General features: G+C 36.3%; 1 protein-coding gene across 2 annotated transcripts in view; it reads right to left on the bottom strand.

Annotated features, from left to right (window-relative positions):
• Positions 1-27379, bottom strand: part of STK24 (serine/threonine kinase 24) — a 48395-nt gene that overhangs the window by 7372 nt on the left and 13644 nt on the right. For both annotated transcript variants that reach the window (XM_030465103.1, XM_030465112.1), the window contains exons 3-9: positions 8523-8579; positions 6933-7041; positions 6664-6821; positions 6201-6386; positions 5784-5929; positions 3404-3524; positions 2402-2470 (exon numbers count right to left, since the gene is read on the bottom strand). In XM_030465103.1, coding sequence (XP_030320963.1) covers positions 2402-2470; positions 3404-3524; positions 5784-5929; positions 6201-6386; positions 6664-6821; positions 6933-7041; positions 8523-8579 — 846 coding nt within the window. The remainder of the gene's footprint in view (positions 1-2401; positions 2471-3403; positions 3525-5783; positions 5930-6200; positions 6387-6663; positions 6822-6932; positions 7042-8522; positions 8580-27379) is intronic.

Below are 27379 nucleotides of genomic sequence, written 5' to 3'. Positions count from 1 at the left end.
AAAGTATCCCAAAATATAGAGATGTTGGAGAGTCTCTTGACTCTGTAGAACTTGAGGTAAGGAACAATAAGGTGAGTGCCTGTGGATCAGTGTGGCCAGCAGGTCCAGGGAAGGGATTCTGCCCCTGTACTCAGCGCTGGTGAGGCCACACCTCGAGTACTGTACCCAGTACAATCATTGTCCAAGTTCCACATTTAGCAATAGTTTATCAGTATGTTAGGGCACCCTCCTGAGGGTAACTCAGGACTCAAAACCAGGAAATCAATAGGACTGTATGTGTGTACAACACCTGAGGTACAACCACACGTTGTAGTAGTTTTTATAGCTGTCTTCTGTGCCAAAGGTGTAGAAGCCTCCATGACAACAAAAATCTCTGGCCAGCTTTTTTCTTTTTGGAGAAGTTCCATGGAGTAACTCACTAATTTAGCCAGCAATAATTCTTGAAGGTGCAAATATCTGTGGTTTGAATGCTAAATAAATGGACCACATCAAACAAAATGTAAGATGGCAGAGACAGTAGCCATCCCCCTAAGAAAAAGGAAGTCTTGTAATGAAATTATGAAACAGTCAGGAAAGCTGGGGCAATCACAGAATGGTTTGGGTTGGAAGGGACCTTAAAGATCATCTGGTTCCAACCCCCTTGCATGGGCAGGGACACCTCCCACTAGATGAGGTTGCTCAAAGCCACATCCAACCTGGCCTTGAACACTTCAAAGGAGGGGAAGCCACAACTTTCCTGAGGAAGCTGTGCCAGTGCCTCACCAGCTTCACACCAAAGAATTTCCTCCTAATGTCTAACCTAAATCTACCCTCTTTCAGTTTAAAGCCATTACCCCTTGCCCATCACATGCCCTTGTGAAAAAGTCCCCTGCTGTTTTGCTATTTTTTTGTAGGCCCCCTTCTGGTACTGGAAGGCTGCTAATAAGGTCTCCCCAGAGCCTTCTCTCTCAAGGCTGAACAACCCTGACTCCACTAGAAGTTGCATGGAAGAGGAGTCTAAACTCCTCTTGCTGTAAACCAAACAGCAGATACCCAACCAAGAATCTTCTCCCATAGCATGAAAAGATAGAAAAAATAAGCATATGAGGAAAAAAAATTCTGTAGCATCTACATGCTATAGAGGTGAAAGTAAATGGCAGTAAGGATTACAGTGATAAAAGTGTTGCAGCAGTGCTAGAGAAACCATATATGCACAGAGATCAGCAAGCATCAGTTGAAAGACAGGCCTTGCAAATGAGAAATCAGGAAGCAAGAAAGGCAAAGAATGAAACTGAAGCTAGTTAGCAATACTATGGGAAGGAAGACCCAGATCAGAAACCTCTAGAAGACAGGAAATAAAGGACACGGTGAAGAGAAAGTAAAAAATAAAAGAAAAATGGAGGATGGATAGTAGAAGACACTGAACACAGGATCTACATCATGCTTAGTACTGGAAAATGAAAAGGAAGTTGTAAAGGAGATGCAGAGAAACCAGAATTGAAAGACAGTTCTTAAACAGATGAAGGTAATACATAAAGAACTGCAATGTAGGATGTCGAGAAATCCCTGTTTAAACTCCATTTTACCTATGAGTATGACAGACTGACTTTAAATAATAGTCTGAATAACCAATACAGAGATCATCCCTTAAGTAAGTTTAATTGCTTTCCTGCACACAATATTCTTAATAAACAGCATAGAAAATTTGATTATAATCCCCTGAAGCAGAACTTCTATTCATTAGAACAGAATTAAGATAATATCCCTCTATTAAAATAATTTCTCCAAGTTACAATGATTGAAAACAATTCTTTAAAAGAACTTCACATCATAGCTAAGGTGAGAGGGGAGGCTTTGTTTTTTAGATTTCTATCACCTTTTTAAAATAATCCCATTTTCATAACTATCTGGCTTCCCTTTCACATAATCTTTTAGAGTTATTTTTAAGTGTTTTGAAAAAAACAAATATAAAAAATATAAAATTGTGAACAAAGTGATGTGAATGTGAACAAAGCACAGTTTGGAACACTGAAATCCAAAAGTAAAATTATTGTTGATTTGGTCCACAGCTACATCTTGGAACAATGAAGATCTTAAAATTTATAACAGATAAAACAGCAGATTAAGAGATAAAGCAGTGTCAAAAAACAGAATGCTGCAATCCAAACATTTACATGTCTTTTTGTTTTTCATGTTCATTGATTTAGGTCAGCATGGCTGATGTTGCTATCATGCATGTAAGTTATTGTTAGAAGCAAGCCAGATGTCTCAAAAGCAGACATGCATGAAAGCACAGGGTACAGCTAGAACTGTAACACATCAAGTTCCAAAAGAGTAGAAGAAAACAATGTCATTCACCCTGTTTCTGTGGTTTTAAGAGACATAAATCCTACAACTGTTGAGTTGCAAAGCAGTAACTTACCTCTGCAAATAATGGGGATATAACGGTAGACAGGCATTGGGATAGAGGCCTCTTTGGGATATCCTTTTCCTTTAAAGAAAACAAAATTATGAGTAATTTTAGCTCTGAAAAAAAAATGCTCATTGTTTTCTAATTAAAGAAAAAAAATAGTCCAAACACACTACACCCAGTGAAAAATCTGTTTCTATGCATATACAAAATTTATAAAATGTTCTGCAATGGACTATTCCAAAGTGCTGTAGAAATTGAAGGCTGTGGCACCTCAAACCCATGCAAGCTCAAAAGTTTGAACAAAAGAACAACAACAAAACCAACCAAACAAAAAACCAAACTCAAACCCCCACAATCCTACTGAGCATATATTAAATTACAGATGCAGTGAAACTTACTAAGTTCCACCAACAATACAATATTTTAATTATATTTCTCTAGTTAAGAGCACAAACACAATTTTCAAAACCAGGTGAGCAACCATTTTCCTCAGCCATACAAGCTGCACAAAACACAATGAAGCAGCTCCTAAACATTGTTTATTCTGAGTTTTGGGCTTGTTTTTTGTTGTTTTTTTGTTTGTTTGGTTTGGTTTGTTTTTTTCCTTTGGATACATGCACATTCTATTCCTTGCTACATTGTAGTCTTTTTTCCTAAAAGACCAGAACCACTTCTCCAAAACCCCAGCCTAGCTTTTTTACTAGGCTGGTTTAAGTTTACTTTATAGAAGGAAGATTTTCATAACACAATACTGCCTGGTCTTCCTCCTGTGGAAATATTTCATGAAGTACAAAAATATTTTGGTACAGGGAAAAGACACATTTATGGAATACTTAAACTTCAAAACTTACTCAAATTCCTTTTTAAATGAAACTGCAAAATATCCATTTTTAGCAAAAGTTCTGAATTTTTTTTTACAAATTAAATGTTTTTAAAGGTATAAAAGTCACCCTGCTAAATTATTAAAGTAAGAATTATCTCCTTGCATGATAGAGTCAATATTTTGAGCACCTTATTTCTTTGCAACTCCAAAGGCTGAGCTGCTCCATTCTCTAGATTCTTGGGGTCTTTTTCCCTTATCGTAAAGATCCACTCTCCTGAATCACTCCCACCTGAAGCCTGGCCATCTTCACTTCAAGGGAAGAGAAAAAAACAGAAAAAGTTTTATTACCTACATGTTTTGGTCCATGGTCATTCAGTATACGTGCTAAACACAAAAACTACAGTCAAGACCAAAATCAGGATTCTGTTGTGCAAGCTAGGAAGTAAGTACAAAAACATGTATGAAAAGCAATGTAATTTATCTTCTGGGGAAACTTTAAAAATGAAAACAAGATACTTCACTAGATGTTATAGTACTTCAAAAGGAAAGAGAGGCCTAAGAAATTGGAAACATTTTCTCAGGTTACATAAACAAGTAACACAAAGTGTTACTAAAAATTGCTATCTTAAAACTAGCTTTAGCAAAGTATTTCAAATCATTAGGGACATGGGGAAAAAATGGAAGACTTAATTCACTGTTTTGCCTAGAAAAACAGCTAAGACACTAGCTTAGAACACCTCTGAGGAAGACAGTTCATCCCCAGCCTGTTCGCAAGGTGAATTTCCCAGTGCAAAAAAACTGGACAAAAAAGGTGCAGAAACAGAGTTGCTTTAACAAACTACATTGTTATTTATCAGCCTTCTGCCTCAGTTTTTTGTGAATGGCATGGTGTTTTTTTTCTGTAACTCCTAGTCAGTTAAAAGAACAAAAATATTTACGCTGACACTGATCAGACACTGCATTACATTTCTCCTCTCACTACCGTACACATCCTTCTTTAAGTTCATTTCTTTGTGATCTGTGAATTAAGAGCAATTTGCAGGAAAACCATCAATTTAAAGGACATCTAGTGGTCACATTACAAAAAGGTCTTAGCAATGCCTACCAAGTCAAAAGCCACATGAGCAGAGCAAGAAAATTCTCCAGGACTTTTCCTTCAAGTCACAGAGAACTTGTAGCTGTCTCTGAAAGAGGTTGGGCTACCTTAGCAAGCTGACCCTACAAAAATATTCTCAGTTTGTAAAGTTAGGATTCCAGTCTGCCAAATCAACTCACTCTTGTATTATATCTAACACAAGGGCTGCTGGGGAGGGGGAGGAGGGGAAAGCAAGCCTAGAAATAATGTTAAATTGTGTCACAAGCACTGAGTAACCATTCTAGTTCCACCACTCTCAGATGTCAAGCTATCAAAGTTGGTCTGATATTCCACAGCAACAATGAACTGTAACCTCAATGTTCAGTTTGTAACTGACTTGAGACCAATTTTAAGACTAGTAATTTACTTTACAAATCAAATAGGGCTTTGGGTTGGAATTATTATCAGTGGAAGGCATGAAGCCATCAATAATATGGAACAAATATACAGCTGTAATGGCAGCCAAAAAATTATAACCAACCTGATGCTTGCCATCAGCCCACAGACTGGAACAGCAGAGAACACTGTTTTATTTATTATGAGGAATTTAATTCATTTGTGAATAAATTGAGGCAATCCCTTCACTTCATTTTTCAAAGCATGTAATCTGATGATGCCCACTATTTTCAAAATCACTTTTAGATGAAAAAACTTAAGTTTTAGCTGAGTCAAATATTTGTAAATTGGTTCCCTAAAAAAAACAACCCAAAAAACCCAAATGCTCATAAACCTATTGAATAGTTCCATCAAAATCTGGAGAGAGGTAAAAATCTGAAAGAAGAGAAATCTGGAAATATTTACATTACTTCACCCTTTACAAAAATAATTTGGCAGTTCATGACAATAATGCTGTAACAGCCGAACCCTTCTGGAAGGATACACAGAAAACAAAGGGAAAAAAAAAGAAAGAAAAAACCAAAACAACTCTGAAAAAAATCTAAGTAGTATGGTTTGTACCCCAAAGACCTATTGTCATGAAACATTAGTGGACCTATTGTCCACTAACCATTATATGCAAGGATATGCTTCTGCTTGTTCACTAAGGTTGCCAAAATGAGGGACAAAGTGCCACCAAAGAGCCAACTGCCCTCCTTAGGTGGCCATGTGCACACACCAGGAAAGTGCATGTGGCCACTGCTACCTGTCTGCATAGGGTGAGGCCCAAATTCTACTTGCCTGACAGAAGCAGAAGCCTTTTGTATAGGAAGGACCCTGAACCCTATATAAAAGAGAAAGACCAGAAGAGTTGTTCTCAGTGACTTATTTGCATGAAATCCCTCCCTCACAACACCAAAATCAAGATTTCACTACTTTACCAAGGCTGGTCAACTGAAAAGATGTAAATAAAGATGTAAAGAAGGAAGGTACATGCCAAAAATAACTACTTCACTCATATGTTTACAAAGGATATTTTACCAACTCATTGTACTTACGTATCTGAGTCATCAGAACTGGAGTCATCATGACTTTGTTCAGATTTCCATCTCTTGTGCCTATCAATAAGGTCAGTCAGGTAGGAGGTTTTCTTTGAGTTTCGTAAAATAAATTTATGTTTTAAGAGCTCTTTTGCAGTAGGTCTCTTGAAAAAAGAAGAAAAAAGATTTTTGTACTGTGTTTGAGGGTGTTAAGTGACTCACTATAAAAAGACAAAGAAATCTATACTTCAGTCTTGATACAAATGTGACTTTAAATACATTCGGTATATAAAACCCATAAAAGATGCTGGTGAATATATTGCTCCCTATAAGAAAAGCTGAACTGCACTTATTCCTGTAAATCATGTAAACCAGTCAAGTTCTCCACTATATATATACAGACATACTATACATATGCAAACAGTTGAAACTCACAAAGCCTGGGTCCTTGTTTAAGCAGGCCTCAACAAATTCTTTGAGGGATTTACTGAAGTTTCCTTCCAGTGTTGGCGGATTGTTCTTAGGAATGAGGAACAAAACCTTCATTGGATGTAATTCTGAATGAGGTGGCTCTCCTTTTGCAAGTTCTATGGCTGTTATGCCTAATGACCAGATATCTGCCTGTAAGAAAAAATGTTTTCAAGATTAGGTGAGAGAAAGAGAAGAAACAGTGTTGCTTATAAACACAGGTTTTAAAACTTTACTGTAAATTATTACATATTCATATTTTTTTATGGTCACAGTCTGATTTATGTGGCTAACCACAAAAATTGCACAGTTCCTACACTGTTTTACTTTACAATAAAAAGCAGTTCTACTTTATTAGTTGTAAAACTTTTTAATATCAATACTATTGAAACTGGCAATTATAGCTGATCTTGAAACAAAAATAACTTACCTTCGAGTCATATGCTGATTGCTTTATTACTTCAGGTGCCATCCAAAATGGTGTTCCCACAAAAGTATTCCTCTTTATCTGAGTATCTGTTAGTTGTCCTGCTACTCCAAAATCTGCTAGTTTTACTTCTCCTTGTTCAGACAGTAAAACATTAGCAGCTGGAATAATGAGGAGAAAATAGTGGAAAATAAGACATTTGGCACCGGAACTGTGTTCATTTATACTGCATGAGCTCTTCTATTATTATTAGAATACAAATGAAAATTTACCTTTAATATCTCTGTGGATTTTCTTTTCTGAATGCAAGTAATCAAGTCCTTTGAGAATCTCCCTCAATATTGTAGCAATCTGGGTTTCATCAAGTGAGCCAGGTTCTAGCTAGAAGATGCAAGAAATATTTTAGTTGTGTGTATATGCACATATATGTATATATATGATACAGAGAGAACAGAAATAACACTGTGACTATAAGACTACAAAATGCCTCTGTCACACCTCAAAACTTCCAATTTGCTAACTTCCTAACATGAGATACAACACAGAATATTCTTGAAAAAAATACATAGTTCTAAACTAGGTGGCCTTATGAGCAACAAAAGAAATACTTCATTTATCTAAATCACTTAAAATTCTGTTAAAGGCTCCATAATGACACAATTTCAAGTTACGCTTTTGTGATCAAGTCACAGATATTTACACGATGAAATTGAAATACATTTACATTGTAATCCAATTTTTTAACATTACACTGATCTTAGATTTGCAGCTCCACAGTGACAGGCCTATAGGGACCAAAATCTAGAAGGCTGAAAAAAAAATAAGGCACAGAAGGTACCACATCAATCACATACCCTGCTACAAACACTGAAAGGGATTTTTGTGAAGCTCTCTTAAACCCCGACTTAAACTGCTAGGCTGACAGACTACTGCATATTAAAAAAGTTAACTTTTTTCACATAAAACTGAAGGTATAAATCTGAAAATTGTTAGGTTAAAGGTTGCAAGTAATTTGATTCTATTGAGAAGAAACAGCACTGCTATGACCCCACAGATCTTTACAATTGATACACATTCCAAAACTGAGTATGCCATTAACTCTATAACAGCATTATAAGATATATGTTATCTTTCTATAACAGCATTTTTAAAATAGACAATAAATATAAGATGGCTTGTGATTTTGTTTGGGGTTTTATTTGGTTTTTTGCATTGTTTTTTCTAATAGATAAAGAATAAAAATCTGCACTGAATCTTTTAAATTATGATTCAAAACTGTCTACTCCACCCCAGGGGCAGAATGTGGCACTTGATTTTGTTAAAATTCATACGGCTCTTGATTGTGCAGTTCTCTAATCTGTCTCTCTGTAAGGTCTCCTTACCCTTGAGGGAGGGAAGAGCTCCTCCTGTTTCTTTGAAATATCTTCTTTAATAACAGATTAAATCACATTGCTGTGTTTTTAGTCTTCAGTGAGACTTCAAACAGAGATGCTTTTGCTTGTTTAGGGATGGTGTTGAAGGGGAAGATACACTCAAATGTATGTATATATGAGGAAGAGTTGTGGTGGCAGAATTAAGAGACAGAAAAAAATATTTACAGCCACTAGAGCTCTTTGGCTGACTGAAGATTAGCATTATAGGCTGCTTCCAATATTATGTAGCTTAGCTCCCTCCCCTCTATACAAATAACAAGCCTTCTCTCAAGTAACATTTTCCTGTCATTGACAAATACTTATACTCCTTTAAAGTAAAAGTACTGGAAAACAACCACTGTCATAAACAAATGACATATTATAGTTTCAGAATTATAAGAAAATAATTAAGTGAGGTAAAACAACAAAACTCATACATAATTTACTTACTAGATCAAGGGCAGAGCCTCCACCTAGATATTCCATTATTATCCACAATTTTGTATCCTGAAAAACAAAAACAACAAAAAATTGTATCAAGTTTAAAACAAAGTCAGATATTAAATTAATGGGAATTGTTCTATTCTTTTGGTTGAATAAAGAATGAAATACTTCTGACATTTAGCTGTTTCTCCAAAATATCTTTGCATTTTTTTAAAGATGTGTTATTTTTAGTCCAAACTGATAGGTAATTTATCCTGTCACAAGCTATTTACACAACTGTGTGTGTTTAAGAAAGTTTAATTCTGTTCCTCTTAATTAACAAGAGGAAAGATACTTTTTTTTTTTTTACTGACACTAATACCACTAGGATATAGACAGTATCCAAGGAAGAAGAAATGTCTCTTAACCACTACCAAAAAGTCAAGTAGCATGGGGAGAGTAAGAAAACCTCTTGCCTTTATGCCAACTAGATTTGGACAAGTATTGTGAGCCTGAGTTCACCAGATTATTACAAAAAACAAACAAACAAAAAAAACAACTTTTTTTTTTTTACTTTTTATATTCCTTAGCACATTTTACAAAATTGTTTTCTGAGACAAGAAGAGATAGACAGGGGCCACTGAATGAAAACAGAGGAGAATAAACATATCTTAAAACTCTGATTACAGACTTCCGAAATACCAAGTAATTATTACATTACATAAAATATATTTTCATTCCTTAGGAAAAAAAAAGTCTTGGTTCTGTTGATTATCCTTATTTGTAGAGATACTCCAAAAGAGTTCCTTTAATACACCTGACTCCTGTCTAGGTTGAATTTAATTTATCTTATTAATCTTTATCTTCTCATCTCTGTATTGTTTTATTTTCTTGAACAGTCATCTGCCTCAGACCCAAGGAAGAATACTGGCAAGTTTTCTCCACTAATGCTAATGCAGCTGATATATGGCATATAATTCTGGACAACTGTGTTCAAGAAAGACAAAGCAAATGAGTAATTAAGATTATTTAAGATTATTATAACAATTTGTTAGCTTTAGCTAGTGAAATAAAAGCTACAAACAACAGTGAAAACATAAAGCTAAGATAGCCTCAAAGGAAAGCTTGATACATATTACAGGAATGTTTAACTCAAGATACACAACACATCATGCCAAGAAAAAGACTGGACCAACTGATTTCTTCCTGCTGTTCACAGTATCTCATTCTCAAATACACTAAAAGAAGCACTTGGTTCACATTTTCCTTGTAGTACCAGCCTTGGAATATGTTTTAAAGCAAGGCTATGAATCTACCAGGCAGAAATTAAAATAAAATTGCTTCATTAAACACATGGTGAGATGTGTTCAAGTCTGTTAGCTTTACCTCTATTACCTTTAAAAACATAAGGGGTGTCTCAGAGCAAGGAGTACATAAATAGCAACAATATTAATTTACTTTATCCTAAAAAATAAAATTTAATGTAAATAAACAACAACAACAAAAAGAGCTCACTGCCAGAGCAGGTAAGACTACTTGCTATAAAGATGGGTTAAAGTTTTAAGAGAAAGTGATAAATGTATTGCAAACCATAACTCTTCCTAAATCCCTCGAGGGATTAGAAAATTTTAGCCCTTAGCAATCACTTAAGTTTTCAGCCATCATTACAGCTGCAGTTCACAGAATTACACAATAGTCATGGTTGGAAAGGACCTTTGAGATCACCAAGTCCAAGTCCAACCAAACACACACAAAGAACCCACCAAAAATAACCCCAAACAAACACAACCACCACCATCTGCATCTGTTCCCTCTCTGGTCTCAGAATGCACCTCTGTATGTAAATGCACACAGCCCTCCCCACTTCTCTCCACTTACACAAAATTACACTATTTTTAGGTAAAACCCTGGATTACAGTTCTGTCATCATCTATTTTTAACACCCATATCTAGCTAACTTTAGGTATCTTTCTTCATGAGTCAACTAATACTACTCAACAAACAAGAGTCTTGTTAAAAATATTTTAAGAGATGGAACATATTTTGGGGGGACAAAAGGGAATTATAAAATATAATCTTAGTATCTACATGCAGCATTTTGATAATGCTTATTTTCTGCAGCTGCCACAGATATTCCAAGTATTTTTGCTCATCCTGAGAGTCTCTTAGAGTACTGAAATACTTATGCTACTGCTAAGAACTTCTCAGATTTTGGCTGTCCCTTCAAGGCTCCAGGTCCTAACTGTTCTAGAACAAGCATGCTTCTGAGAGGTGTTTTACAGTAATCAATTAATCTCCAGAAATCTTCCCAAACTTGATCAAAATTTTATATACGTATTTTTCTTCAACCTGATAACATCTTTTAAAGATGCATGAAATTCCCTGAACATTCAAATTCTGTGTACTTGCAAAACTTACTTTTAATAGTAATTTGAACCCAAACATATCAACTGTATCAACTGTTTCTTATTTCAGTGAAAATGCTTAGGTGGAAAAGAATAAGGTACAGCAAATAGATTTCTTTGGTCCACTCAAAACCAGAACTACCCACACACACACACAAAAAAATCCAACCCATGAAGTAAATAAGACAGTTCTAACTATTTGCTTAATTCATATTCTACCTTGCCTTGCTTGTACTTGTCACATTCTTCTGTATCTATTCCCCACTTTTCCTCTCAAACAAAACACCTAAAGCTCAAAATTCTCTCCTAAAGCCTAATTAATAATTATATATTACATACATTTATTTTGTAAAGAAGATACTTTGCTTTTATATACTAAGACAAGCAACATTCAATTCTCCATTTTAAGGTCTGAAATAAGACTAGTTCTCTTTCAAGCATCAGTCACAACTCTGCATTGAATTTTCTTCCAAATACAGTGAAACCATGATGAGTCACCAACCCAAGTTTAGGACTATTATTTCTTTATAAACACAGATAAGTACATTAATGAAGGCACACGGAACATTTTATTTTTCACAGTAGGAACAAGGTTTTCCTCTAGTGCCATGAAACTGAGGAATAGCTTTGGCATATAAAAGCAGCTCTGCTACAGAAAGGCAGAGTTTCTCTAAATTCCTTCCAAACCAGTTTGCTCTCTTCAAGGTCTGAAAACTTCCAGTTTTACCTCTGGAACCACACAAAAACTTTACAATAAAAGTTTTGCCTTCATTGAGTCACTGTAATGCTATTGAAGTATTTTTTTTTTAACTGTAATTTTAACAGGTGAAGATATTCTCCCAGCATAGAAAAATCAAGGACTATATACTTAAAATTCAAAGACTGCGCAAAAAAAATAATAATAAAAAAAAATCAAACCCAAAACTCTACTCCAGAGTCTCAGAAACACATTTTAACTGAAATCAGATGTGCAGAAGACATACACAGAAGCAATCAAGATTAAAATGTTTGTTTTTAAGTCCTTACAGAGTTAATAAAACATCTGAATAAACATGGAGGGCTTGTCTTTAGAGATGCTTTGTATACTTTTACTATTTTTTACAAGAATGTGCATACACATTTCTCAGCACTGTGATATTATATAGGAAAGACTGACTTAGAGCAATCAAGCCACAGAATATATTGATGAAAATGTTTCTAAATCACCTAAATCACCTCCTCTTTATTGAGGGAAGGTTGCAGAAAACATAATACATATACGAAAGAAAAGGACTAGAGGACTCAAAAGATCAAAAAGTGACCTGTGCAGTAATTTGTAATTTAACCAAAATCTTAAATCAAGGAAGTCAATGCATGTAATTTGAAAACAATAGTACAACAGTGACCATACATTTATTTCTAAGTGAACTAAAATTTCTTTGCATCTACTGTGAGAATTTCCCACCTTGAATTTACTGTGAGAAAGGGTATGATGTCCTACCTTAAATTTGAGGAACACAATTAACAGCAGAATAGAGGGTATTAATAAATAAGCATAAAGGACTTCTTTTTCTGTTGAAATAATAGATTTGCTAATCAAAATAAGAACTTGGTCCAGTTGAACTACATACTAAAAGTTTTACCATCACGGCATTAATAGAAAAACCTAAGGCATTGAAAAACAAACAGAATACATTGGACAGAATCTCAACTGATCTGAAAAGTACAGACAAGTTCCAAAACTGATAAACATTGCACAATGTAATGTGTGGTATTGTGTTGTGTAAAAATTTTCAATTTAACTTGTACATATGACAAAGTAATACAGGTCAGAAAGAGAGACTTATGTTTCAATACTGGTATAAATCTAGTATTGGAAAGGTCCTTTCCAATCATACTGATTCTCCAGCATGAGAAACCAGATCAAAAGAACCTTGAGATACACAACATATGCAACAGGAAAACCCCTCTAAGTTACATTTCTGCTACAGGTTGTTATTACGCCTCACTGAGACTTGTCATCTGTTAACTTCACATATAAAACACCCAGGGAAGCGTTATAGAAGTACAGTGTTACAGCTGGGGAGTGAGAGGCTGGAGAGCAGCCCTGTGGAAAGGGACCTGTGGGTTCTGGTCAACTGCAAGTTGAACATGAGCCAGCAATGTGCCCTGGCAGCCAGGAGGGACAACTGAGCCCTGGGGTGCATCAAGCATAGCACTGCCAGCCAGTGGAGGGAGGTGATTGTCCCACTTCACTCTGCACTGGTGTGGCCCAATCTTGAGCACTGTGTGCAGTTGTGGGTTTCACTGTACGGGAAGGACATAGAGCTACTACTGAGTGTCCAGAGGAGGGCTGTGAGGCTGGTGAAGGGTTTAGAGGGAAAGCCATAGGAGAAGTGGCGAAAGGCACTGGGTCTGTTCAGCCTGGAGAAGAGGAGACTGAGGGGAGACCTCATGGCAGCTCACTGCTTCCTCACTAGGGAAGGAGGAAGTGCAGGCACTGCACTGACCTCCTCTCTGGCAACCAACAGGACCTGAGGCAATGGTAGGAAGTGCTGGGGTAAGTTTAGGTTAGGTATAAGGAAAAAGTTTTTCACCCAGAGGGTGGTTGAGCAGTAGAATAGGCTCCCCAGGGAAGCAGTTATGGCACCACGCCTGCCCAAGTTCAAGAAGTGTCTGGATGATGCTCTCAGGCACGTGGTGTGATTCTTGGGGGGCCCTACACAGGGACAGGAGTTGGACTTGATGATCCTGATGGGTCCCTTCTAACTCGGCAGATTCTGCGATTCTATGAATCAACCCAAAGCTTCTCAAACACATGCACACTGATTCTTAGCTGCCCTACATCAAAAACATGATGCAGGCATCATTGAAGTTATCTACTTTAAGCAGCCAGAGTCACTGATTCCCTTTTTCAGAAGAAAAGAAGGATATTTTTTTATTATTTCTTCACACGCGTGTTTTTAAGTATCCTCCTGAGGGCTATGCTGCTCGGCACAGCCACCAGGTGGCAGAATCACGCAATGCCAAAGGTGCCTTCCCTCAAGAAAATGAAGCGGTGCAACTCACTGAAGACAGAAGCACAAAGAACACCTGTTTTAAAAGGACCTGAAAATATTTATCACTCCAACACCCTTCATTTAAAAATAACAAAAATGAAAAATAAAGAAATTACTAACCAAAGAGAAACACATTTTAAGAAATGATTGCTCCTATGCTCCTATGCCTGAATTTCTCACAATCATCAAGGTCAGCATCAGGCACCATTTTATTCATTCAGCATTTCCTCTGAACACCAAGTCACAATAGCAGTTGCTTTCTTGTTACACAGGATGAAAAATAGGTACCTTCCAGCATGTGAGTTACCATTTATTAACTTGCATGAACATCTCTGAACTTATATGCTAAGATACAGATCTGTGAGGAAAAAATCAAGTTTTGTACAAGACCATAAATGATGCATTGAGTTAGTAACAGGACATGGCATTTATGTCTATGGCTCTTGCTCTTCTTAGACAAGAGGACCTCGAACCTTTCCACAACTACAGTCTTTCCAACCGTCCCAAATCTTAAAACCTGTACCAAGAATATCAACAATTCAAAAACATTTTAAATACCCTTTCCCCTGAGCTTATCCTTTCTTTAAAAAATACATATACAAGAGAACTATTCTCTCAAACTTTAGAGAGAAGACACCTATGAGCTGACGTATTGCCATTAAATCCTGGAAAACCCATCAGGATTTGCAAAATTTCCAGTTGTTAGTTCAATGTTCAATTTATAGATCCACAGATTAGTATTAAACAGATATCATTTGCCAAAAGTGATTTTTTTTCACAGTACTAAGTAGATGTTACTGTTATTCAGCAAATGCATGGTCTGGGAAAAGAACACATACAGCTCTACCCCATGGCCTCAATTCTTGTGATGCCTTGACTAGTTATAAATGTGCCATACACACACACACACATATATATATGTATATATATATCTATTCACTTTCAAACTAATCAACACTAGATCCAGTGCTGCCATACATTAACACTGCAAAACAAATAGCATACCAAAATCTACTTTCATCCCATTCTTTCCTGTATGCAACCCTTTGACAGAGAACGTAAGCAATGCACCCTTGTACTTCAAACAGCCTATCCACATGCCAGCGGGATTGCTCAATGTCATATAATGGTACTTGTGACAGACAGGAAGGATATGATAAAAGGATAGAATTATTGAGTGTGAAATAAATTTATTTAAATTGTTGTTTTTCCACAATTTGGATACCATGGGTACCCAGTTCCATTAGTCTACATAGTAAATAATCAAGATGCCTTCACATCTAGGGTCCTACGATTGACAGCTATCAAGAAAGACTACAATGGTTTTACAAGGTTTTGCAATTGTCTTCACAGAAGACCAAGACAGAAAGAACATTGTGCTGTGCCAATTCACACCACCTTTTTATGACAACTTATTTTGTTCTTAGAGGCAATCTCAGTAAGTAGTGCAATTTTTCTTCCATAACTGATGAAAGAAAAATTATCCAGTCTCATTAAAAGGAACAAATAACACCACTATCATTCCAACACTTCCTAGGAAGCATATTGAGTACCATCATGAAGTTAATCGCTCACTTGAACTTTTCCTTTAACAACTTAGTCTGTTCTTCCATCTATTTCCATCTACTACTACAACACAAGCTTGTATAGACACTTGTATCATTTTATGTGAGCTATTCATGTCATTACAGATTTCATTAAATAATTTAAAAAAAAAACAACAAACAAGCAGATACTTTTTCAGAGAACCTGAAAGTCAGATGATGTGGAAAGATAACTGTCAACTTTAAAGAACAAGAGAAACTATTTTAAGAGAGAACAAGGCTAAAGACATCCAGGTATTCTTAATCACCAACAATATCCTCTGGAGAAACCGTCAGTCCAGGTTTTGGGACAGTTTTCAAATACTGTCCAGTGCTCTCAGAAAGGTGAAAAATAACTGAAACACTGATATCCATCTTTGAAATTATTAACCTTGGAAATTAATATCCTGTGCTTTGGGGCATTGGAATATATAGGAGCAAAAGGAGATGTTGCAGAATAGATTAAGATACTTTATTGATGAATAGATTATGAGGAAAAATCTAGCTATGCTGCAATAGATCATCTGGTACACTACTAAGTTAAAATTTATTCTGCTTCTTAAATGAATGACTGAATTTTACTATCAATTTGAAAGGCTGCAAAGAGAAAGAATGTTGCTTTGAATATTAGTTCCCTCCAGGAAAAACTGATCAAACAACTAGATTTAGCTTGGAAAGAAAACCTTTAAGTATTCAATGAATTCTAAAACCTCCCAATGTAACACTTCTCACCTATAGCTAGGTCTTTCATTTTATTAGAATGTGTCCACCAACAGCTATTATATTTTATACTAGAAAGCAGTCTAGCAATTCTCAGCCCTGTTCCAATTCTTCTTGATGAATTTCTAAAAAAGGAGGCACAAAGCCAAAATTTTTAGAAGTACAACAAAACAAAACCAAACAAAGCCACTTTCATTGACACTAAAAAGCCACTCAAATGAAGGAAATAAAAGATGCCTGTTTTCCTCTCATCTACTCACAGGGCAGGGCAACCCATTAATAAACTGTATTTGTAATCTAGTTTGTTTTACAGAAACAGAATGAATCTGCAAGATTTCCAAGCTGCAGTGTGCTACTTATTATTTTGGCGCATCCAGTAATACCTTGTAGAGATAAATGTTAGAATAATTCCCAGAGAAAGGTTCTGAAAGTTTCCTACTTTGAATTTGAGTATTGGTTTTGCTTCTTTGAACACCAGCAGATGTGGTATAGAAATATCACATCATGGAAAGACTATATTTTAAGAAAAACTTCCACATTTCTACAGTTAAACAACATACAACATATGAAGTACAGAAGATTATGAAGGAACATTTTCCAGTGAAACTAAGGAAGTTGACTACTGTAAATGAAAATCTCAGCACTTGAGAAAAAAACCCTACCAAACAAAAATAAACAAACCAAAAAAAACCACCACACCCAAACTGATAAAACCCCAAGCCAACAATGAAACACTTTAATACCATCAAGAAAAACTGAAGCTGATTTAACCTATCAACATAGCCAGGACTTGTAACAAATTTAAGTCTAGAGGATCCACAAGTTGCTTGCAAGATCCATAGTTAAAACTCTTCCAAAGATGTGTAAATGTAGACTTAAGGTGGAATATTATTTCATAGGATGACACACTTATTTACTACCTCCACATTTCTGTTACTATGTACAGAACCTTTTTATTTGTGGCAGAGCCCAAAAAGAAGGCTAACTAGATGACTGCTACGTACTCTACATAGTCAGAAAGCTCTTATATAGGTTTAAAGAGGTCAAACTAATAGCTTAGTAAGATACTCTCATCCTAAATGATGAGAAAATGGAAAGCACAAAGCAAAACTTCACAGGACTTAATGACAGATATAGCTTAAATGATGTCAGTGCCAACTACACTGTTAAAGTCCACATCCTTAGGGAAAAAATATATTCTGTTCACAAAAATAACTCTTATTTACTAATGGTCTACTACACACACAAATATTCCCATCTGAGGAAAAAAAAAAAGTCCAATAAAGTTATTCTGTAAGATTCCAGTCATACTCTTAGTGGAATTCATATACTTACTACAATAAGAATAAGAAAAGCAAGACCTGAAAAGTCTACTTTGATAAATAATTAAGAAGTCAAGTTTAAAATTCTGATGCCAAGGTAAACTTCTGTTTACTTTATATTGCTCTTTCTAATCAATAATTATTTCATAGTCATTTGGAAGACAAATATCTGTGCTGCATCTAGGTGGCATCTCCCTTCAGGAGAGTGAAATTGCAATAACTATTTCTGGGATAATGCTCACTAGAAATCTGAACACAACAAGAAACAGATGGAAATAATCTGAATATTGAGAAGTGATTCAGAGATCCATTTAAAAAAAAAAAAAAAAGGAAAAACCCAAGAAAACAACAAACAAAAAACCCCACAAAACCCACCAAAAATACCCAAACAAAGTAACAAAACAAAAAAAAAAAAACCCAAACCCAACTCCTCCTGAAATTGTGTGAAGCAAGCAGGGTTGGTTTGTTGGGATTTTTGCCCTGACTTCACCCTTAAGGATCATGAATTGAGAAAAGCTCTAATTTGAGTGTCATCCAACTATGGAAAACAAAATAATGTAAGGAGGAAAGCATAAGCCTGACTACAAACCCAGAAGTATAAAATGTCTTTTTCCCTTATGCCGGGGGCACATTCTGAAGCGAATGGACAAAGATTACGAATAGCAATGGACATCTCTTCATGTATCTTAATGAGGCTGCAAACACCTGATAATGTCTCTCAGAGTTCTCAAAGAATTTTCATGAACGAGCCACGAACAGAAACCTTTGGGAGATGGTAATGTACTATAGAGTATTACCATGCTGGGGTGCAGGACTGATGACAAGTACTTTGTCTCGGGAGCATTTCTGAGGCGCTTACCTCCTTTGAAGTTTCTTGGCGTCAGGATGAATGCTAGCTGTCCTCGGGCTGCCATCCCTTTGAGGGGAGGGAGATACAGATGAGCCCAAAGGTTCTCTTCTAAACACAAGTCCTTACTGCAAGCTGGCCAAAAGGTCCCTGCAATCAAAGAAATCATTGTGGTTTTGCATGTGGCGCATTTATGTCCTTTAATCAAGGTTTGTCAGCCATCTAATTTGTTCAACCACAAAGAAAAAAAATAAATGCATCTGCTGGGTAGCCAATGCAGAACAGAGGCTAAGGAAAGGGAAGAATTGTTTATTTGAGTTTGGACACTGAACTCCGTGAAAAACACAGGCAACATGGTTTTTCAGGCTAAGAAGTCACCTCAGTATGCAGTAATTTATGCATCTATGTTTGTATAAAAAAAGCAATTTGCCTTTGGAATAATTTTCCGCTCTGCAGCCCTGCCTTCCTCAGTTCTTAAGTAAAAAATATCACATTTTCATTTCCAAACATACATTCTAGTCAATGTATTTGCAATCTAATGCAGCACTCATTCTCCAACAATCCCCTCTTAAAATTACCATAGCAGCATACAAGCAATCCTTAAATTAATTCTTTCTGCTATAAGCTAGTTGTAACAGCACTTACAGAGCCAATTGCAAGGAAAAAAAAAAAAACCAAAGGAAAGTTCTGCCACTGTACTAATAGAAGATTCTTTCTGCAGAACATTTAGCAGAGTTGTGTGTTTGCATGCTGACATAGAGCCACAAGCCCCATGTTTTCCTTAGTGTGAGTCATCTCTTAACAGTGTCCATATTCACAGCCTCACTGGCACTTTTCCCAGGCACAGGCTCTTCAGCCATAGAAATGCAACTTTATTGCCCAGCTGTCACAACTCTAGGCATGCCATACTAAGTACCTGATTTCCCAGAGCTCCAAACTAATGGACAATCTTGATATAACTCTTCTACCAAAGTGTATTATGGTAAAAGCAAACAGACACGTATGTCTTGTATTGGCTGCAAAACCAGTTCCTAGCTAGTAAGCACAAGAAATTCATACAACTGAAGAACTGTACACATTTCACTTCCTAATGGGGTAAGTAAACACCTGTTTGAAACACTAAGTGTATGCAACTCAATGCTCCTCCTACCTGCCTATAGCTATTTTCCCTCCTCACTTCAAAAAACAGCAGTAGGAGAGTGAAAAATCCTGTCTCTTAGTAAATGTTATTTTTGTAAATTTTGTTAATTACCTAGTGGGACTGACAATAATAATCCCTCTCTTCCCTGCCCACCACACAAGTAACTGCTTCATAATCATGTCTATCCAGTTCTAACCATAGGGAGAAAAAAGCTTTCTGCAATCTGTGGCATTGCCTTCCCAGAAGCCCACTTAAAGTAATATACAAACACTGAGTGACTTAAATGGCTCAATGACAATTCCAACATTTTGTCTATTCTCCTTTTACAGATTGTCAAAGAAGTCAAGAAAACAAAAAACGTAACCCGTAATTAAAGCTCCACATGGAACTGAATATTACTAAGATATACATCAAATTGTTAGTAATAAACTGTAGAAAGTCCCAAAATGGTAAATTGGAAGCAAAAGTAAATCAGCATTACTTTACAGATTCACTCTTCCAGATAAATTGCATGTCAATAAATGCAGAACTAACAAGTAGCATCACTCTACTTGCTTCTACGCATCTTAAACCTATTTTCCTGGAGTAGATCACACCAAAGCACTCAAGGAGCTTATGAATTGCTCCCCTTCTAGACCAGAAACAAACTTCCAATAGAAAATATGAGGCACAAGAACCCCTTCACCTCCATTGTCAAAAAAACATTTGCTCGAATGCTGACATACTTTCCTGTTTGCTCATTACATTCAATTAAATTAAAAATGAAAGGTACAAGCCAAATTTACTTTTCCCTTACACAAATACCAACTCACTCATCAGTTTGTTCCTTTTTTCAGCATGTGTTTCATTTCAACTCCTAAGATCTTTTGCTTCCCTACTTTGAAGCCTGTAAATCTTTACTCCTCACTTCACCTTTTGTATTCACAGTGCTAATAAATTCCACTGCTTCCTTTACAGAATATTCACAGGCAAATCCTTCTTCAAAACTCTTACCACTAAGGAAGTTGTATGCATCAGCCCTAGAATCACCCAGGTTCTTCAACTCAGGCTTCGGTCAAGCTCGTCACTTCAACCCCTGCAAAACAGTTTTTCTACATGCCTCTTTTGATTTTCCACTTTTTCTCCTTACAGTTCTTTCACTGACCTCTAATTACTGCTAAAATACCTACTGCTCACACCCATCATTCCCATACTGTCTTCCTCCCATGTTTTTGTATTTTGTTTCTTTCTTACACATAGCTGTTTCAAGGAACTGGTGAAGAAAGCAGAGGGGAAAAGCCTCAGGACCTCCAAATGACTGGTTTTATCTCAGCTGTTAAGCAAAAGTTTACAAATTTAGTAGAATAAGGAAAACACTATACTGAAAGAACCTTCAGAATTTGGTTGAAAACACTGGCTCCTGAATACAAGAACTGTGATGTTTTTAAGCTAATAAAGTCCATAGACCTATTTACCATAGAACTTTCCTTTTGAAGTTTGGTATTTTTGAGGCTAACCTTTTTTTCAAATAAGAGTTGCTGAAAGTTCTATATTCATCCATTTTAATATATATATTAGCATGCCTGCCATAAGATAATATTCTCCTATATGTGTAAAGAATGTGACTTTTCTGCTTTCATACAGCTATCCCCATACAAACCATGCAAAGATGTAGAAGAATTCATTTCATTGAAAGAACTGTGTAAGTGCTGAAGTATGTTGGAAGCAGAAGAAAGTTAACTGAGTGATACAAACTACTTAATGCTTACATTAAATATATGATACCAGCATTATAACTATATAAGATCACAAGGTCATGACCAAGGTATGTTAAGAAAACTTTTTTAGTCAAAATGGGACATATTTCAGAGGTTCATGAGAACATTGGATCAACAGACTGGCAGCTGCCTGGTAGTAACATTCTAGCTGAAAAGTCTTCCACCAAGAAGACTGTTTGGACAACAGCACAGGCAATAAGCTCATGGAACCACTTCACCAAAACTTGGGCACAAATACATACACACACACACTTTTTACAGCATTACTGTTGGCTCATTGAAGAAGTTTTATGAAAAATTATTTGGTTATAATTATTATATAATAATAACCATATGTAATTATTATTATATACATTATTTTTATATAATTTATATACAGTATATATAACATTATTATTTATAATATATAATTATTCTTATTTTCAGAACAATCTGAACCATCAGTGTACAATCCCCTCATGCTTAAAAGGAAAAAAACAAAAAACAAAAGGCAGTCTTCTGCTTACTCAGTGAGCTGAACAATTTCATTGAAAGTTTAAATAGCCCCTGTTGCTGTGAGAGGTGAAGAAATGGCCAGTTGCAAGGCAGTTGGACTTCCCTGCTCAGCAGCACCAGTAAAAATCTTACAGCTAAATGCCACTGCTTTATTCCATTTTCAGGTGTCTCTCAAGTCCTCAGAAAAAATGTGCCACCCAAAACACAAGATACAGAAACCTACAAGCACGCTGTTAGTAAAACCCATAAACCCATGATCCTTTTCTCTCCCCCACCTCCTAACTCCACCTTTTTTTTTTTTTTTTTTTGCACCAGACCTAGCAATTTTGAAGCCAAAAGTCTCAAGTAGCTCATCTGTAATGTCTGGCAGTATCATTTTTTCAAGAGACAGGTTATTTTTCAAAGGGGTAGGAGAAAGCATTGAGAAAATGTTTTCCAGGTGAATCAAGTCATTATGCAGCCAACAAATCCAATACGATGAAAGCAGGAGGGGGAACAAGATACTGCCACTGCCTATTTCAGCACCAGCTACTCATTAGATGCTCCTAAACAAAGACACCAAAAAATTATGACAAAGACACCTAAAATTATGAACCAAGTGTTTCATATCATACAGAAGCCAGCCACCAGAGCAACACAGGCAGCTTTTAAGGCCACCACAACAAACAAAACACAAAGATATTACTTCCAAGAAATGGTGTTTTATGTTGAGATAATTTTTTTTAAACAAGGTCAGACTACATGACACAGCTAAATACTTTAAAAACTGCAGTTATTAAAGACTGAATTTTCTTTGAGATAATACTACTGGTGCTTCTCAACCTTGATGTACTTGTACAATAAGAATTAAGCTGTAAAAGACTAAAAGTGCAAAACTGATTACATTGATGAATAAGAAAGTTCCTGAAGCCACCATTGCTTACTATGTAGATTTTTTCACAGACCCAGAAAAACAGGACAATATGATGTAAATTCCAGAAAGTGATAATAATCCCCTAGACTTCTAAAGGAAATCAGTGGAATAAAAAGTTTCTAAATTCACAATTCAAAACAATATATTTGAATAGAGACAATAGAGACAATGAATAGACTACATGGCTTCTTTTGTACCCTTTTGCCTTAGTCTTCCTTACAGCTATTAGAGGCCGTATCAATGAAAGCTTTCAATTTGTCCTCTATAGACAGATTTCAGTTTCACATCTATGGAGAAACGAAGGCAACTCCTCAGGAAGTTTGTGCTACCTGGTTAGAACAGGGGAGGTTACCAGGGGTGGCAGAAGGATAGCATACCTGGGAATAAGGCCTCAGCTACCTCCCTGGGCAGCTTGTTCCATTTTTCCACTACCCTCATGGAAAGAACTTGTTCCTACCATCCAGTCTAAGACTGCTCTTCTCTCATTTAAACCATTGCCTCCCATCCCATTGCTACAGGCCTTTATAAAAAGACTCCAGCCTCTTTGTAGGCCCCCTTAACATACTGGAAGGTTGCTATTAGGTCTCCCCAGAGCCTTCTCTTCTCCAGGTTGATCAACACCAGCTCCCTCAGCTTGTCTTCATATGAGAGGTTTTCCATCCCTCTGATCATTTTCATGGCTCTCCTCCGGACACACTTTGTCCACATCCTTCCTGTGTTGAGGGTTCCAGAGATGGACACAGTACTCCAGATGAGGTCTTACCAAAGCAGAGTAAGGTGGCAGAATCATCTTTCTCAACCTGCTGGCCACACTTCTTTTGATGCAGCCCAGGATGCAATTTGCTTTCTGGGCTGCAAACACACACTCTTGACTCATGTCCAGCTTTTCATCCACCAGCACCTCCAAGTCCTTTTCCACAGGGCTGCTACCACCTCGTCCCCCAGGCCTGTACTGGTACTGCAGATTGTTCTGACTCAGGTGCAGGACTCTCTACTTGGTCTTGTTGAACCTCATGAGGTTCAACATCACGTCCCTCTGGCTTACCAATAGCACCACTCAGCTTGGTGTCATCTGAAAACTTGCTGATGGGCACTCTGTGCCCCTGTCAATATAATTAAATAAAAATATTAAACAATACAGGTCCCAGTATGGACAACACTTTTCACTGATGTCCCTCTGGACTTTGAGCTATTGACCACTATCCTCTCGATCCAACCATCCAGCCAATTCCTTATCCACTAAACAGTCCACCCATGAAATCCGTATCTCTCCAGCTTGAGATGTGCCAACAGGAAAAACCTGTGCCTCATTTTGTTCCTAACATTGTTGCAGTAAAAGAGAATTTGCAGTCCCAGCCCCTCTATCACTTCAGCTGCAGGAATTCATACAAAATAAAGGAATTCCATCTGGCTCTGGTCAAAAGAACAGCGGAGGCACTCCATCAAATTAAAGCCCCTAAAAAGTGGAATAATGGCAATATAGCAGCAATTTTATCAGGCAAAATGAGAGGTAAGAGGTTTGTTTTTTTCACGTAAGCGTGCCTAACCCCTATGCAAAGTTCAGTGACTGTGTTTTACAAAATTCAAGTCTGAAAGGAAACTAGCTGCTGCTGTGAGGCTGGGCATACAGTACCAGTGGCAGACCAGGAAGACACTACTGACACATGAAAATGCTATGAAGTTAAGCCATAATTAAAATTATTCGCATAACGGAAAAAACACGACCAAAAGGCATCTGACTCCTGGAAATAGAACAGATTCCAAACACCTTGTCCTAAAAAAGATAAGAGAAAGAACAAAAACCAGAGCTGACAAGCTCCTAGACTTTTAAAGACAAAACTTCAGAGCCAAAACTCTGAAAAGACAGAAAACTTAAAAAAACTTTATAAGAAAAAAAAATTTTTCATTTAATAAGAAACACAAAGAGTCCCTATTCCATTACAACAGAAGCAGTGGACACTGTTAACTAAAAATCTAAATTAAGCAGACACAAAGAAGTTTAACAAATTAATTTTATAAGGATCTAAAAGGAGCATTTAATCAGACCATAGATGGAGTAGATCAGCCTCTAATTTGGAAGACGGTAACAACAGATAAGGTTCCCCGAGCAGTGAGATAAAGTCACAACCCATTTTGTTGAACCTACTTCATTAAGGAACATTGACACAGGTTTTTAACACACCACCATAGATAAGGAACAGCAAACCCTGTAGATAATATGCACCCATATAAACCATGTTGCTGCAACATGCTTTAAGAGCAACCTTCCAGTTACTTACTATCTCTTACAGTAGACAAAAGCCTTTTGTCCCAACTGAATGGGAACACCAACACATCATATTTAAGTATGTGGCTTTAGAAAGCACTATTTGCATTTCTGTTTTACGTTAAGACCTTAGGGTTTCTGACAAAAAGATGATCTGCAAAGTAATCCACATTCAGGATGGCAACCACAACTGGTATCTACTTCTTTACTGCTTATTGCTCTGTTTGAATGACCACAGCAACTATGCACAAACCTCCACAACAGATGTAAATAAGCAATAAGTTGTTTTAATTTAAGACTCACTATGTGAAAGCAGTAATACCTTGCATGAACAGATACAGCTTAGTCTGTGGATATGAAAAAAAATACTATAAAGCAAACACATTTCTGAAAAGATGAAGTTGGAATATAAAAAAAATTAGACTAAGAAAATTTAACAAGGCATTTGAGTACATCACTCTACTCTAAAAAGTAGCTAAAAACTAATTTTTTTTAATGTAAATTTCTAGGACAAAGGAACTGCCATTAACTCCTTATAAGTTATAATATTAATTTCAAGTTATACTTCCATGTATATCTCGCAGTAGACACTACAAGAGCTATTACCACAAACATCACCTGACGATAGTAAGAGGCCTCAGGCAAGTATAGAAATATTATATAAGTATTCTAAAATTTCAAGCAATAGGTCCCCAACCACATTAACATGTATAATCACATATGTTAATTGAAGCAAGTGTAGAATAACAAAGATGTTTAAAAAAACCCAACCCAAACCAACCAAACAAAAAGAACCCAAAAACATTCTGGCTACATAGAAAAATCTTTACAAATATGAAAATTGTCACAGCAATGCCTACCAACCACCTTTGCTGAAAATACAGAATGCCTCTTAAATCCTGTCAAGTATTTTAAAGGCTGTCAGAGCAAGTACTATGCAATTACATAAACTTGTTCTAGAAAGGGTAATGAAATATTAATCATCAAGCCTGCAGTGTCCCAAATGGGACAAACTTTTCCAGTATCTTGAAATTTATTATAAATAAATAAATAGGTAGAACTTGATGATTCCTGAGGTCCCTTCCAACCCAGCCAATTCTGTGATTCTATGAAATAGCAAAAATCTCATAAAAGATACTTAATCCTACTTAGCAAATGACAAGGAAAAAGGTTTTATTATGTATAAGACACCTCTTCAGCTCGCAAAAGGGTACAAAAGAAAACTAGGGAAACATAGACTGATCTAGAGCTAAAACAAAGAGTGAGCTTGAAATTATTACTGGATTTCTATTTGTCTGTCAAAAAAATAATTTATAGAAAATCAATTTAAGACCTCTCTATAAAACAGTGTCTCTTTTTATCCAAGATCCAATAGACACATGGCCAGCACACATGAAGCTCCACAGGCTTCAAAGAATATTGCAGTGGCTAGCAATATCATCTACAATCCTATCATTTTCTTCACTTGCTTAGTCCAAAGAAGTTCATTGTGTGAGAAAACATTAATGTATTTCTTGTAATTAGCACTCAACTGTCCAATCGTGGAAGAAATGTCTCCTTATTACTCAAGATGTGGAAAACTAATGTGTTGAACACTCTTGGTGATGGATTATCACATTGTCAGAACTAGAGATAAAAGATGGTCAGATCCTTAGAACTGCATATGGCAGTCTGTCTTGAAAATGCAGCAAAAATCTTCAGCAAATAAACCTAGATTCTCAGCCAAGAATATTAACAAATCCATTTAAACATTAACATAGTCCTTTTAAACTGTGTGTGTACATATAGATGTATACATGATGGCACATTATTACTACTCAATGACAAGCCCTGACCTTTATTTAGAAAGCTATCAAAACTGCAAAACGTTTCCTTTGCAAAGATTCTCCCCCTTCAGCATCACCTAATAACCACCACATATTAATTTTTAACAGCATAAAGAAATGAGTTTTTTGTCTTGAGGAGCAGAAGTTTTGTAGTACCAAGTGTCTTGCAAAACAACATACATTCACAAAGAATTAATGGAATGAGTAAACATGCCTAGCTGTACATTCTACTTGTGGTAGAAAAAGCTGTGCTTCCCTCATGGAATGACAGCATCATCCATAGCCACTGTTAGTGCAGCAGCTTAGAAGAATTTGACAGAAAGGATACAGAAGGTACAGGTATTTTCAGAGGGTCCTCTTCAGAACAAGGATACCAAATACTACTAATGATACTTCCATTAACCAAATCTACTCAAGCTACTGAGTTTTACAGTCTATTTCCTTCAACTAGGAAAAAACAACAGTTTCCATACCTACACAAAACGTTGACATCCATTCAGTTCAGATTTGTATGCTGAATTCTCTTTTTCAACTACACTGCTACTACACATTTTAAAAACTCCTGTGGCAT

Source organism: Calypte anna, chromosome 1, assembly GCF_003957555.1.
Source record: "Calypte anna isolate BGI_N300 chromosome 1, bCalAnn1_v1.p, whole genome shotgun sequence".
NCBI classification, from domain to species: Eukaryota; Metazoa; Chordata; class Aves; order Apodiformes; family Trochilidae; genus Calypte; species Calypte anna.
The sequence above is the reverse complement of the archived record's forward strand: the minus strand, read 5'-3'. Positions and strand labels throughout refer to the sequence as shown.